The sequence below is a fragment of the Piliocolobus tephrosceles genome, chromosome 3 (assembly GCF_002776525.5).
Source record: "Piliocolobus tephrosceles isolate RC106 chromosome 3, ASM277652v3, whole genome shotgun sequence".
Classification (NCBI taxonomy): Eukaryota; Metazoa; Chordata; class Mammalia; order Primates; family Cercopithecidae; genus Piliocolobus; species Piliocolobus tephrosceles.
In genome coordinates this window covers 113422857-113436610 of record NC_045436.1, presented here as the reverse complement: position 1 = coordinate 113436610, position 13754 = coordinate 113422857, and the positions used below count along the sequence as shown (strand labels likewise).

The window sequence follows — 13754 nt, the reverse complement described above, 5'->3', positions numbered from 1 at the left end:
TTATCTCAATTAGTGCTACACTGTATTTGAGAGAAAGCTGAAAAGCAAATAATAAAGACATGAGATTTACTATTAAATATTCAATAGTTGAAGGGTATGCTCAAGATAAAAAAATCAAGATCTGTCTTCTGATTAATGGTTTATTTATTGATACCATTCTATTTTAACAAAAAACATATTTGAAATTACAAGGTATACTAGTCAATACTGTTTTGAAGTTAAAAATTATTTGCTTTGAGAGTGTATGTGTGTATGTATATATGAGATAAATGATTATAACATGTGTGTGTTAGTGATAATATGTGGTCCTTGGTTATTAGTTATATACTGTGTACCTGTGAGATGCAAGGTAAGTGGGTCACAGATTCTCAAATTTATGACACACTTAGATTTTTGGGGGAAGTTACCTGGAAGGAACTAGGGAGTTTCATGATTAGATAAGACGTTCGGGTGGGATCTCCACCAGTCAGCACTCTAAATCATCAGCAGTGTGAGCAGTGATACAATTTGGGAAAGTGAGTATAGGTTTAAATTCTGGCCACAGACAACCTCTCCTACACAATTCACTGAACCTCCTCTGGAAGGAGGTTTCCATGTCCTGCAGAGGCTAACTGAGCACCAATCATGCCTCCACTAACCGACTTGGCTGCTTCCTCTAGCGCTTAATACTTCACCGTTCCCTTTCTTCATGGGAGATAGTATGGTAATTGATAATCACAATACAAACTCTGAAACAAGTAAATGGACAATAAAACTCATATTTGCCTAAAATAAGTTTTGAAAAGGATCTTGGTGGCTATCTTGTTAGATCATAGAAAGCTGAGGCTTATTGGGAAAGCCCTTTTCCTTCAGGAAAAGGCATTTTTGTATGGTTGGGAAAAGGTTGGTCACTGGCTGATCTATAAAGTCCTTTTCATTGTAAGATTATAATTTTCGGTAAACTGTATATTTTTTAAAAACAGTTCAGAATATCCGCAAGTGTTTTACCACGTGCTTCTTATTGTTGGAGAAGCTGAGCAAACATCCTGTCATAAAAAGACAAGGATGTTGCATCATCCCTGGTCCCTGCAGTGAGTGTCCTGAAGATAATAAGTAAGAGGTTACCAGGGGCTAGCCAACACGGAGTAGCCAGGAAGGAACCAGCACCTTCTCTGAGACAATGGTCTGACTGCCCTCCTGCCCATAACAACATCAATTAAAAAAGTATTAAAACCTAGTTCCACAGTATTATTAGGCACTGTGGAAGAATCAGGGAAATAAACTGTGGCTCTTGCCCTCCAGGAGCTGACAATCTGGTTGGAGAGATAGGATAAACACACAAGAACCGGTTAACCATTTAGTGTTCACCCATGTGGTACTGAACCAAGTGAAATAGGAGTTTTAAGATAACTTATGTGTCCAGACGGTTTATTTAAGAGTCAGGACTTGAACTAAGCTGGATTGAGTGAGGATGAATAGGGAGAAGAAAGGATTTCTGTGGGCTGTTGGGGACAAGGTGAGAAAGGAGTCAACTCAGATAAATCAGAGCATATGACATGTACACTGGACAGGAGGCAGGCACTGAACTGTGGCAGGATGGAGAAGAGGTGACTTGAATGAAGCAAAGGTGAACAAAAAGAAAGAAAATGGTCAGCCTGAGCGGGCAAGATAGAATCACACGGCTTCCAAAGCCAGAAAGGAGGCTCTGAAAGCCACACACTGGTGATCTCCAGTGGTGATACCCAACAACAATCAGCATGAATCTCTCAGACGTATTGTGTGTGAGGGCTGTAGACTGATTCAAATACAGAGGTTGATGGCCACAGCAGCTTGGTGAGGTCCAGCTCAATTTCAAACTGCTTGGCTCCCCAGCGTGCTCACAGGCTTAGGACTTGCTGACATGTGCCTCAGATACTCTCTGGAGGCTGCAGTGCGTGGAAGCCTAGGGCTGCTCTTCCAGACAGCTGTTGTGTGTGGGATGTGGTTGTGTGAGCATCTGTGTAGACATGGGTATTACTAAAATCATGGCCTTAAGCAGGATGAAATTCAATTGGTGGGCAGTAGAAGAACAAAGACAATCATAGCCTCTAACAATTCTTAACGTTTGGATTCTTAAAATCAACTTTCTAACTTCAGTTACAATTTCAGAGTAATGTTTTAAATGTTCTAGTCAAATTAACAAGCCTTTGTATTATATACCATCCTCCTTTGGAATGATCTTGGTATAATTAAAATAGAACATTTTTAACACAGAATACTTATTGGGGAAGTGGTCTCTTATGCAGTCTTCTTTCGTTGAGGACGTTGAGATTTTCTAACTTTCAGAACTTTCTTTTTTTGATGTTTTTTCCCATTCTTTTGCTTTTTCTTTTGACTGACCTGTGAGAAGGGAAAAAAGGGCAATGTTTCTGAATCTTACTATTTTAACCTCCTTATATTTGGACTCTCCTGATCATAGTCTTTCTTTACCCTCAAAACCACATTAAAGTTGCTTCACTCTCAAAGGGGCTCCTTTACATTCTCTCTACTTTGCTCACTTCGAGGAGGAGGCAACAGCCTTCTAACTGGCTGTCTTTTGTCTATTCTTCTTACTTATTACATTCTCCTGGCAACCGTGCTTACCACTCTCCTGCCCCAGCTACAACCCTCTGAAGTTGGCACTATTTCCACATTTTACATAGGAAGAGGCTGAGGCTTGGAGAGGGTGACTTTCCCAAAACTGGACAGCTAGTATGTGGCAGAACCACCAGTCTGTGAGACTTCAGAACCCAATCTCCTACCCACATATTCTGTGGCTCCCTTCAAATCCAACTGCAGGATTCCTCCTGCTTTATCCTGATCTACTTTTCTGCCTCAGTCCCTTCACTCTCTTCACACAAACTCCAGCCACATTAATGGAGGCTCCCTGAACACAGCAAGTTCTCTCATGATTCTACTCTCCTGCTCACGCTCTCCTTACCTTCCTGGCAAATTACTTATCCTTCAACACCCAAATCAAGTATCACCTGACATGAGAAATCTTCCTTAACACTTTCTCCTGCCCCATTCCCCCAGCAAAGTTAAGTTCTCCCTCCTTTATGTCTTCAAGATTCTTGTGCATACTTTTATACTTCTCACATTGTACCATAATTATTAGCATATGTGCTACAATAGGAAGGGATTATACCTTATTATCTTTGCATCCTCTGTGTCTACCATTAAATTCTTTACATATTTATTGTATTAAATAAGGACAAGCTCTGTACCCCCAAGGAACACACATTCCTCCGGTGGAAGACAGAGAGGAGATACTATATGTAGGAACCTAATTTTGTCCTAGGAACAAAATAGAAGCACCATAATATGAATGAAACATCTATTCTTAAAAGTTATGTATTCTTATAGTGTTAATGAAAAAGCAGATTCCTTGTCTTCTAAAGTTAATTTCTAAAAGAAAGAAAACTTTGATCCTCCTTTTCACCAACCTGTTTTTCCCACTTTTTAATCAATTCCTTCACATCTGCTGAATCTGGGTTTAGACATGTTTGATCTCCATTCTTCAGCGTAGCACTGCCAAATAAATAGCAATGAGATAGTTTTTTCTCATTAATAATTTAAATGCTTTTTCTCAGAAATAATGAAAATCAGTATGAATTTTGCTGAATTTTCTAATGAAACTGCTTAAAATTATTTCCTAGGACAAGAAGAGTCACTGGTTGAATTTTTTTTTGAGACGGAGTCTCGCTCTGTCGCGAGGCTGGAGAACAGTGGTACCATCTTGGCTTACTGCAACCTTCACCTCCTGGATTCAAGTGATTCTCCTGCCTTAGCCTCCCAAATAGCTGAGACTACAGGCGCATACCACCACGCCCAGCTAATGTTTGTATTTTTAGTAGAGACGGGGTTTTACCACGTTGGCCAGGATGGTCTCTATCTCTTGACCTCGTGATCTGCCTGCCTCAGCCTCCCAAAGTGCTGGGATTACAGGTGTGAGTCACTGCACCCAGCCCTGGTTGAATTTTAAAAGTTACTTACAGTAGACTGTCTGGAAATAATTTAAATATTTCTTTAATTTTTCTGTATAGTCTGAGAATAAGAGTAGTCAAGGATGATTTATAAAGACAAAATATGCACACATCCTTTAACCTAGCAATTCTTATCTCTAGAAAGGAAAGAATTACAGACACAATACTGCCACAATAAATTTTATTTCAGCAGTAATAATTTGGAAATAATCTATATTTCCAACAACAATCCTGGTCATATAAATTATGGTTTATCCATATGATGAAATACAGTTTGGCCATTAAAAATGACATTAGGTAAAAATGACATTATTAGAGATTTACTGACATGAGAAAATGTTCATGATATAGTGTTATTGAAAAAGTGGATTACGAAACAGTGTATAGTGTATGATTTAATTTTTGTGTTTATGTATCGTGTATGTAAATACATATCTATGTTATGTACACACGAAGCAAGTAAGAGAGATTTAGAAAACTGTATACTAAGGGGTTAACAGTATTTGTCACTCAGGGGTAGAATTATGAGTGATTTTTATTTTCTTCTATTGTGTTATCTGCATTAAACATTTTGTGCAATAAACATGTGTTACTTTGGTAATATGTCATTCTTGGGGCCTAATCTACCAGAAATTCCTTGTACTTTTAAGAAGAAGAAAAGAAAGGAGCTGCCCAAATTTATGGAGGGGCTAACCATCTGATTTTTAAGTGTTTCTATGGGCAAGCACTCCAAGGGTAAAACTCATGCTAAATTTAATGTTCTTGCCAATATGGTGTGGGAAACCCCTTAAAATGGGGAAATTTAATTTAAGAATTAATTAAATACATTAATTAATGATAATTAATACATTATCTTAATTCTTAAATTCTAAATTTAAGAAACCCCTTAATTCTTAAATTCTTAACCCAGCATGTTAGCTGGGTTGTTACTTACATGATTTCAGTTTTCTCGCAGGAAAGGTTTGGAGCAAATTGTTTAAGGTCTTTCAAGGATTGTAGGTGGATAGTCCCTTGGTTGGTGTTGATACAGGAACAGCGACTCTTCCTCATTACTGGGGTTCCTGAGGGAAAGAAAAAGATAGAACACATCAGTATAGGCCAGTGTTTCAGTTTAGGTGATCTCTCAAAATGATACATTTGACTGAGTCATGATTATTGCTATCATTTACCGAGTGCCTAAAAATCATCACCACAAACCTTTGAAGGAGGTATTATCTCTATTTTATACATAAGGAAACTAAGGTTCAGAAAGATTAAGAACAAAGTCATACAGCTTTTAGGGAGCAGGGGCAGGGTTTTAGCCCAGATCTCTTTGAGTCCAAAGGCATTGCTCTTAACTACCACACCGTTATGTCCTTGGGAGAAAAAGAGACTTTCACAATATTTAATAAATGCCTACCACAAGACAAACAGATAACTAATTCATGTATGCTATGCTGATCACAGTTTCTTAAGCAACTCCTAAACCATTTATTATTTATTATCTGACCTTAGGGAATGGAACTGGTGTTGGTGTTGAATAGAAAGCACTCCTTTGTAACCAATCACCACTTCCATCCTCATCCTCTCTCCTCCCCACTGCCTTGCTTTTCAATAGTGTTTAAGATTTTTGGAAACCCCTTAAAATACATTATCTTAATTCTTAAATTCATATATTTACTTGGTACTTATTGTATTATATGCCGTACATTGTGTAGCAGTCAAAAAAGCTATAACTACAAAGTTCTATTTTACAGATGATGAGGAAACTGAGGTCTAGAAAGATTAAGTAATTTGTTCAAGGTAACAAAGACAGTTAGTAAACAGATTAGGGACAACCTCTCTGATTATTGGTTGGATCCTTAATTGGTTAGCCACAGATGTACTTATCAAAAAACAATATCAGGGAGAAGAAAATAATTTAGGAGATAGAGTTTCATCTCACTATTACCCAGTTCAATGAACATTTATTGAACACTTACTAGGAATTCATACACCTAGACTACAAAGACTTGTGTTTGAGTTGGCAGACCTAAGTTATGAACTTTGGATAACTGATCATGTCACTGAGAAGCTTTTATGGGTGACCAAATATTACTCTTCAATGTAGGCAGAACATTCACCTTTATCTGGCTAATTAAGATTCTTTTACAGTGAATCACTTCTCTTACTTTGCAACCTAACTCAGAACCCCTTACCTTGCACTCCAATCAGAACCAGGAAGATGATGCCCAAGAGGAAAAGAACACCACTTTTCTTCATAGTGATAGAATGCAGTTCCAAGTCACTCCTGTATTGGATTTTGAGCCTGAGAAATTCTTTAGAGAACACATTTTGGGAATCATATTTATTTAGGAAATTCATTTCTCTCCTAAACTCTGATTGGCTAGCATCTTTAGCTGAGCTAACTAAATTAACCACAAACTTGATTGTGCTGGGGGAAACCCTAGACTCAGATCCAAGGGAATTTCTGCATGTTCTTATTTTCATTTCACATAAATGGGTGGTTTATAGTAAGGGATGTGAAACTAGCAACACTGATAGCCTTTAGCACATTCACAGCTGCTCACCTGTGTGAAGAATAGGTTATATAATGAATATACTAATGTTATGCAACAAGGGTTGGAGATGTGGTTTCCAGATGGGAAATATTAAAGTCCAGATAAGTAATATACTTTTCAAATTCCCTTACTATTTATGGCATGTCCTTCTGCATAATAGATGGCTACACTGATATTTTCTTATATTGCCCACCTAACAACTTAAAACACCTGAATTTCCTCTGGGACCAGATCATTTTCTACTAGTGGTAAGCTCATTTTGTGTCATTCCTGCTACTGTTTATTATTTTTTAAATTATTAGATTGGTTAGCATAAGGGGTCAGTTGCATGTAAGAGACCCAAATTGACAGTGGCTAAGAAATGCAATGAAAACGAAGATAAATAGCTAGGACCTAATTAAACTAAAGAGCTTTTGCACAGCAAAAGGAACAGTCAGCAGAGTAAACAGACAACCCACAGAGTGGGAGAAAATCTTCACAATCTATATACCTGATAAAGGACTAATATCCAGAATCTACAATGAACTCAAACAAATCAGTAAGAAAAAAACAAGCAACCCCATTAAAAAGTGGGCTAAGGACATCGAAATACAATTCTCAAAAGAAGATACATGAATGGCCAACAAACATATGAAAAAATGCTCATCACTAATGATCAAGGAAATGCAAATCAAAACCACAATATGTTACCACTTTACTCCTGCAAGAATGGCCATAATCAAAAAATCAAAAAACAGCAGATGTTGGTGTGGATGTGGTGATCAGGGAACACTTCTACACTGCTGGTGGGAATGTAAACTAGCAGAGCCTCTATGGAAAACAGTGTGGAGATTCCTTAAAGAACTAAAAGTAGAACCTCCATTTGATCCAGCAATCCCACTACTGGGTATCTATCCAGAAGAAAAGAAGTCATTATTTGAAAAATGTACTTGCACATGCAGGTTTATAGCAGCACAATTCACAACTGCAAAATCATGGAACCAATCCAAATGCCCAACAATCAATGAGTGAAAAAAGAAACTGTAGTATATATATACACCATAGACTACTACTCAGCCATAAAAAGAAATGAATTAACGGCATTTGCAGTGACCTGGATGAGTTTGGAGACTATTATTCTAAGTGAAGTAACTCAGCAATGGAAAACCAAACATCATATGTTCTCATTGATATATGGGAGCTAAGCTATGAGGACACAAAAGCATAAGAATGATACAATGGAGTTTGGGGACTTGTGGAGAAGAGTGAGAGAGGGGTGAGGGATAAAAGATTACAAATAGGGTGCAATGTATACTGCTTGGGTGATGGGTGCACCAAAATCTCACAAATTACCACCAAAGAACTTATTCATGTAACCAAATACCGCCTGTACCCCAATAACTTATGGGAAAATTAAAAAATAAACAACAACAACAACAGAACAGTGGTTAAGATAGAAGCTTATTTCTCCCTGAGAGGCATAGGTGGATTAGCACTTGGATGGTGGCTCTTTCCCATGAGGTCTTCCAGGCTCCTCGTTTCTTGCGTTGTCACCATCTCTAGATTGCTGCCCTCACGCACATGGCCAAAGGTGGCTTGCCACCATGTCCAATTTCCAAGTATAGGATGGTGAGAAGGCAGAAAAAGGGCATGTCTCTCCTTTGTAGACATCCTAGAAGTTGTACGCATCATTTTCTATCACCTTCTATGGGGGCAGGCCTTAATCACATGGCTACACCTAGCTGCAGGGGAAGTTAAGAAATGGGATCTTTATTTTGGTTGACTAAAGACTGGAGATTTCATTATTGTAAAACAATGTTTCTTAACTTTTTTTCATTATGGACTCGGCACTGCATGCACACGTGCGTGCATGCACACACACACACACTCCACCTTGCTCTGAGAAAAAATAAATTAAAATGAACTGAAAACTAAATTTAATTTCTTCCTAAAGAGCAAAATCAAATGGTAAGAAATAAGATTTTGTTGGGTAGGGTTGAACTTTGGTAGGCCACTAGTCATTGTAATATCTAAGATGTTTTAGCTCTCCGAGAACCTATTTTTGTCCCCCTTGGGAGCAATTTACCCCTCCTCTCATTGACATTGCATACTGCAAAATTGGAGGAAAATGGATATTAGCATTTTATGTCACATGGTGCACATTTTTTGACTGGCTTCTATACAGATTATTAATACTTAAATGGAATTACAGAATTCTTTTTGAAGAAAACATGTGGTGACCATTGATACAGCTTATCCATTTGCTCATGCTTAATTTTGGTAACTGACTGTGGCAATGCATAGAGTGGAGATAGGTTCACGTTCCTACTTTACTACTTAATGACTGTGTGCAAAATACTTAATTTTTGTGAGCCTCATCTCCCTCATGTAAGAAAATTATTAGACCTCACGGGGTGTTAAGATTAATGCCAAGGACGGATTGTCTACTGCAAAGCATCACAGGACTTGTGGCTGTTCTTTCCAGCGAAGAAAAGAGAATGGAAATTTCTTAGGATAAAAACTAAGGCCCAGCACTGTCGGTGCTACCCACCTTTCCAGCCTCTTCTTGCACAGCTCTCTGCTCCCATCATTTTGTCTTCTCTCAGTTTTATTTTCTTTTCTCCTTCTCCTTCCCCTCCCGTCCCCTCCCCTCTTCTTTTCTTTTATTTTCTTCTCCTTTTTCCTTTCTTTTCTCTTCTTTCTGAGACGGAGTTTTGGTCTTTTTGCCCAGGCTGAAGTGCAATGGTACAGTCTCAGCTCACTGCAACCTTCATCTCCCAGGTTCAAGCGATTCTCCTGCCTCAGCCTCCCAGGTAACTGGGATTACAGGCACCCGCCACCATGCCGGGCTAATTTCTGTATTTTTTGTAGAGATGGGGTTTCACCATGTTGCCTAGGCTGGTCTCGAACTCCTGACCTCAGGTGATCTGCCCGCCTAGGCTTCCCAAAGTGCTGCAATTGCAGGCGTGAGCCACTGCACCCGGCCCTTCTCTGTTTTCAAAGGGGACAATACTCCTTCCCATGGCAGTGTTTTTGCTCATGCCATTCTTCTGCCTAGAGAGACTGCATGCTCCTCATTCCTGCCCTCCTGCATAGCAGTTATTTACCATAGTCACCCAGGCCAGCATCATTTCCCTGGGAAGACTTCCCTGAACCCCAGGGGGGCTCTCACGGCACACTTACAGAGACCTCGCTGAGCCCGTGTCCGCGGCAACGCTACGTTTCCTTGCAACCCTATGGTTAACATTTCCTTCCGCCAATAGGCAAGGAAGGCCTGCGAGGGTCCTCCTCTGAGCATGGTGCTGAACACGGTGCCTGGCACTCAGTAAGCACATACGCACGAGGGAAGGAGCTGGGAGCTGCCACGGCAGGTCTGGAAGTTGGACAGGGTCTGCAAAGCACTGCCTGGCTCCGGGGACCTCACACGCAGTGCCCTCAGCCGTTCCCGAGGTGCATGTACTGCGCATGCCCAGCCAACGGGTCTTCCAGAACATTCTTCCATGAGGAGGTTGTACCCGGAGCTCTCAACGCTCGCTGGTGCTGCTCGTGGTGCCACTGGGTACCATTGCTGCCAGTGCTGATCCAGCCGGAGGCGAAGAGAAGCACTTTGGGGGCGAAAGGTAGTGGTTGTGCCTTCGGGATCGCTCCTCTCTGTCCCCTGAGCGGCCCGCAGCCTCCCCAGCCGAGATGGCCGTGCTTTTGGGGGTGGGTGGGAAGGTTCTCCGGGCGGTGGCCATGAGCAGAGAGGCCTATTTTGCAGGTTTCACACGAGGCTTGGGTGAGGCCAGCAGGTAACAACGGCCCCAGAAGGGCCAGGGCACTGGGCTTAGGGGTAACCCTGGGCCGTGGGCTTCAGTGACTGGGACAAAGGCCCTTCGGATAAGAGAAAGACGGTGTGGGGGTCAGTTAGGAGTCACTGAAGTCAGATCGTATTTATTACCCAAAAAGCGGCTAATTTTCTGAGGTAGCAAGCGGAATGGGAAGGCTTCTCTCGCCTGACCCTGCTTCGTGTTGAAACTGTTCTGCTATGGTAGGGTAGGGCCCCTCCGAGCGGGCTGGGACCGCTGCTCTCAGCTCAGGCCTGTCCAGACACTAGTTTCCTGGGCTTCGTTTAGGAACTTGTCATGCAAAGTCTGAGAGCAACCACGTTCTCTCAGGAAGCAGGCAGCAGGAAGGAGAAAATCCCATTGATCATTGCATTTATGGCTAGACAAGGCTTTTAGGAGAAACAGAAACCTGGTGAGAGGATGTTCCAGGCCTTTCTCACAGCCCTGGGAATGGAGCCAAGGATGATCTAGAGTTTAAATCAGCAGTTACCAATTCCTTTTTGGACAAGAATTTTAACTTCCTGTGCCTTGAAAAATTCCAGTTCTGTGTCCGTAGGGGATCCAAATGCTGATGTGACCCCAAAGAACTTTACCAAGCGGAATTCTTAGTTTTCACCGGTGTAGCCCAGCCTCCCCCTTGAATCTTTTCGGTTGTGGAATCGGGGTGTTCTGTTTAATTATCCAGCGTGACTGACTGTCGCGGGGACGATAAGAGCCTTCCTTTTTTACGGGTGAGAGGAGAAGTTTCTCTCATAAAGAAACCTCCAGGCCTGTTTGAGTTTCCCACAGTGTGGACTTCCCCTCCTCTCGGCAGCTGTTAGTACTAAACTGACTAGAAAGGGATTTCTTTCTTGAAAGGCTTCTGCCCCAAGAGAACATTTTATTTTTCTTTTTCCCTCTCCTCTCCCCACGCAGGGAGTCATTTCTTTTTTCCTAAATACAACATGGTAGGTTACATGCAGGCAAATCCTAGCTGTGGAAGGTTTTACATCCTGTCTGCATCTAAATCACTAAGAGAAAGGATCAAGTTCTTTCTTTGATAATCTTATTATCTGACTTCTTGGTTTATATTTCTCATGTAAAACTTAAGGACTGGGTTAGGTTTGTGAATAAACAGTTTTGAGAGAGCATGTTAAGGACATCATGTTAAAGGACAAGTTTCCCAAAATGTTGACGATAACATTTTTGCTTGGTGACTTTAGGCAAGTCAGCTTGTAGTCTGATGATATGTAACAACAGCCATTAAAAAGCTGCTGACTAACCTGAAGAAAAATTATCCTGAAAAGAAAATATGTTTATACTTAAAATATCCATATTTACTTAAAATGGCACTTTAAAATTGCCTATGTAAGCAATTTTACAAGAAAAATATCCACATTCTTAAAAATCTTCATTTACTATTTATCATTCACTTCATTCACCAAACTTTTATTCTTATGGTTCTAGACTCTGAGGACACATATTTGAACAATGATTTCCTCAAGGAGCTCACAGTTCAGTGGGGGAAAACAGCATGTACATTAACACTTATTATAGAAGAAGCGGTATGATGAAGGATTGTACAGAATAATTGGAGGTACAGAGAAGTGCACAACCCTGGCTGATGGGGTTAGGTCTGAAAGGGAGACACAGCTAGGTCAGACACAGCTGTCTGAGTTAGGTCTGAAAGGGAGAATTGGCTGGAATTTGTTACAAGAAGAAGGTGGGGGAATATTCTAAGCAAGAGGCGGGAGAAGGTATGCCAAATTTGAGAAGCTGCAAGTACTTTAGCAAGGGTGGAGGGTAGAATGAATAATGAAGTGGTGAGAAATTGGTCTAGAAATGTGACAGGAACAACATGATGAAGTGCCTTGTGAATTTCTGTGTGGGGAGGCAACACTGCAGAATTTTAACTAAGGGAATGACATGAGATTTAAACACACACACACACCCCCCTGTATATACATCTGCCCCTTGACCCCAGTCTTTAATCTTGTTTTACATGAACATTTCCTTGTGTCTACATAGTTTATGTATTTGTAAAATGTTCTCATATTTCTAGCCTCTTCATTCTCAGTTCTGTGTATTTGAGTTGTTTCCAGTAATGTCTCAGTAATACAACAGTGCTCTTACTGTTTTAAAAAAGATTTTACTCTCTTGGGATATTTCACATCTTTGGAACTATAGGGACAAGGGTTAAAAACGTTTCTGTATCTTCTGTAACATTTTGACAGATTGCTTGCCAGAAAGATTGGGCTATCAGTATGTAGATGTATCTGTTTCACAATCCTCTTGTCATTTTATTTACTTTTGTTCATTTAGCATTGTGAAAATTGGCACTAGAGACTAGTGTTAATTCCCTTGTCTTTACAAATTGTTATTTTACTTTGTATTGGTTTAATGTCTTCATTTCCTACCTTTTCAAGACCACTCGTCAAGTAGAGTCAGAGTATTGACCTTGTAAGTATCTGTCAATTCTTTACATATTTTGATTAGGAAGCTCCAATGCATTTTTAGTGAAAATATTTGCTTTTTCCATTTTGTTAAATTAATTTCTTTCATAATTAAAGAAAAGAAAACACAAGTTAGGGGCTGAATTGTGTTCCCCCACCAAATGCTTATGTTGAAAACCTAACTGCCAGTACCTCAGAAGTTGACTGTATTTAGAGATAGGGTTTTCACAGAGGTAATTAAGTTAAGGTGAGGTCCCTGAGGAAGCACAGTCTTTGGACTTACTAGACCAAGATATTAAATCAGCTGTCTTAAATATACTCAAAGAGCTAAAGGAAATCATGTACAAAAAACAAAAGGAAACCAGACAAAATGAGAATATCAATAAAAGGATAGAAATTATAAAAAAGGAACCAAATAGAAATGATGGAGCGGAAAAGTGCAAAACTGAAGTGAAAAAATTTAATTGATGGGTTCAGCAGCAGTTTGAGCCAGCAGAAAAAAGAATCTGCAAATCTGAAGATAGGATAATTGAAATTTTCAAGGCTGAGAAGTAGAAAGAAAAAATAATGAAGAAAAGTGAACAGAGCCTAAGAGACCTATGAGACATCATCAAGTGGACTAATACATGCATAGTATGAGTTTCAGAAGGAGGAGAGAGAGAAAGGGACAGAAGACTATACACAGAAATAATTACTGAAAACTTCCAAAATCCAATGAAACACATGAATATACATGAATCCAAGAAGCTCAGTGAACTCCAAGCAAGTTAAACTCAAAAAGATCCACACTGAGATACATAATAGTCAAGCTGTCAAACCTTAAGAGACAAAGAAAGAATCTTGAAAGCAGCAGGTGGTGATTCATCATATACATCCTAGGGATCCTAGATAACATTAACAGCTGATTTCTTATCAGAAACCAAGGAGGCAAGAGGGCAGTGAAACAACATGTTTAAAGTACTGAAAGAAAAAAAAATCTGTCAATGAAGAATT

General features: G+C 39.9%; 2 protein-coding genes across 4 annotated transcripts in view; one reads left to right on the top strand and one right to left on the bottom strand.

Moving 5' to 3' along the window:
• On the bottom strand, window positions 1–6292 carry CXCL9 (C-X-C motif chemokine ligand 9). Its single transcript, XM_023222588.1, has 4 exons — window positions 6161–6292; window positions 4918–5044; window positions 3444–3528; window positions 1–2358 (listed from the first exon to the last, which is right to left on the bottom strand). Exons 1-4 carry the CDS (start codon window positions 6222–6224, stop codon window positions 2257–2259), a joined length of 378 nt encoding a protein of 125 aa, XP_023078356.1. The 5' UTR covers window positions 6225–6292; the 3' UTR covers window positions 1–2256.
• A 3699-nt stretch (window positions 6293–9991) lies between these two features.
• ART3 (ADP-ribosyltransferase 3) overlaps window positions 9992–13754 on the top strand; it is a 105975-nt gene continuing 102212 nt past the window's right edge. For all 3 annotated transcript variants that reach the window (XM_023222564.2, XM_031935339.1, XM_031935335.1), the window contains exon 1: window positions 9992–10122. The gene's annotated coding sequence lies outside the window, so the exon portion shown is untranslated. The remainder of the gene's footprint in view (window positions 10123–13754) is intronic.

Bases quoted from the DNA above. Each gene is read 5' to 3' on its own strand.
- CXCL9 (XM_023222588.1), bottom strand. From the start codon at position 6,224: ATGAAGAAAAGTGGTGTTCTTTTCCTCTTGGGCATCATCTTCCTGGTT. The intron at 5,045-6,160 runs GTAAGGGGTTCT...TCTTTCCCTCAG, and splicing joins GGTTCTGATTGGAGTGCAAG to GAACCCCAGTAATGAGGAAG. The intron at 3,529-4,917 runs GTAAGTAACAAC...TTTATTTGGCAG, and splicing joins TGCGAGAAAACTGAAATCAT to TGCTACGCTGAAGAATGGAG.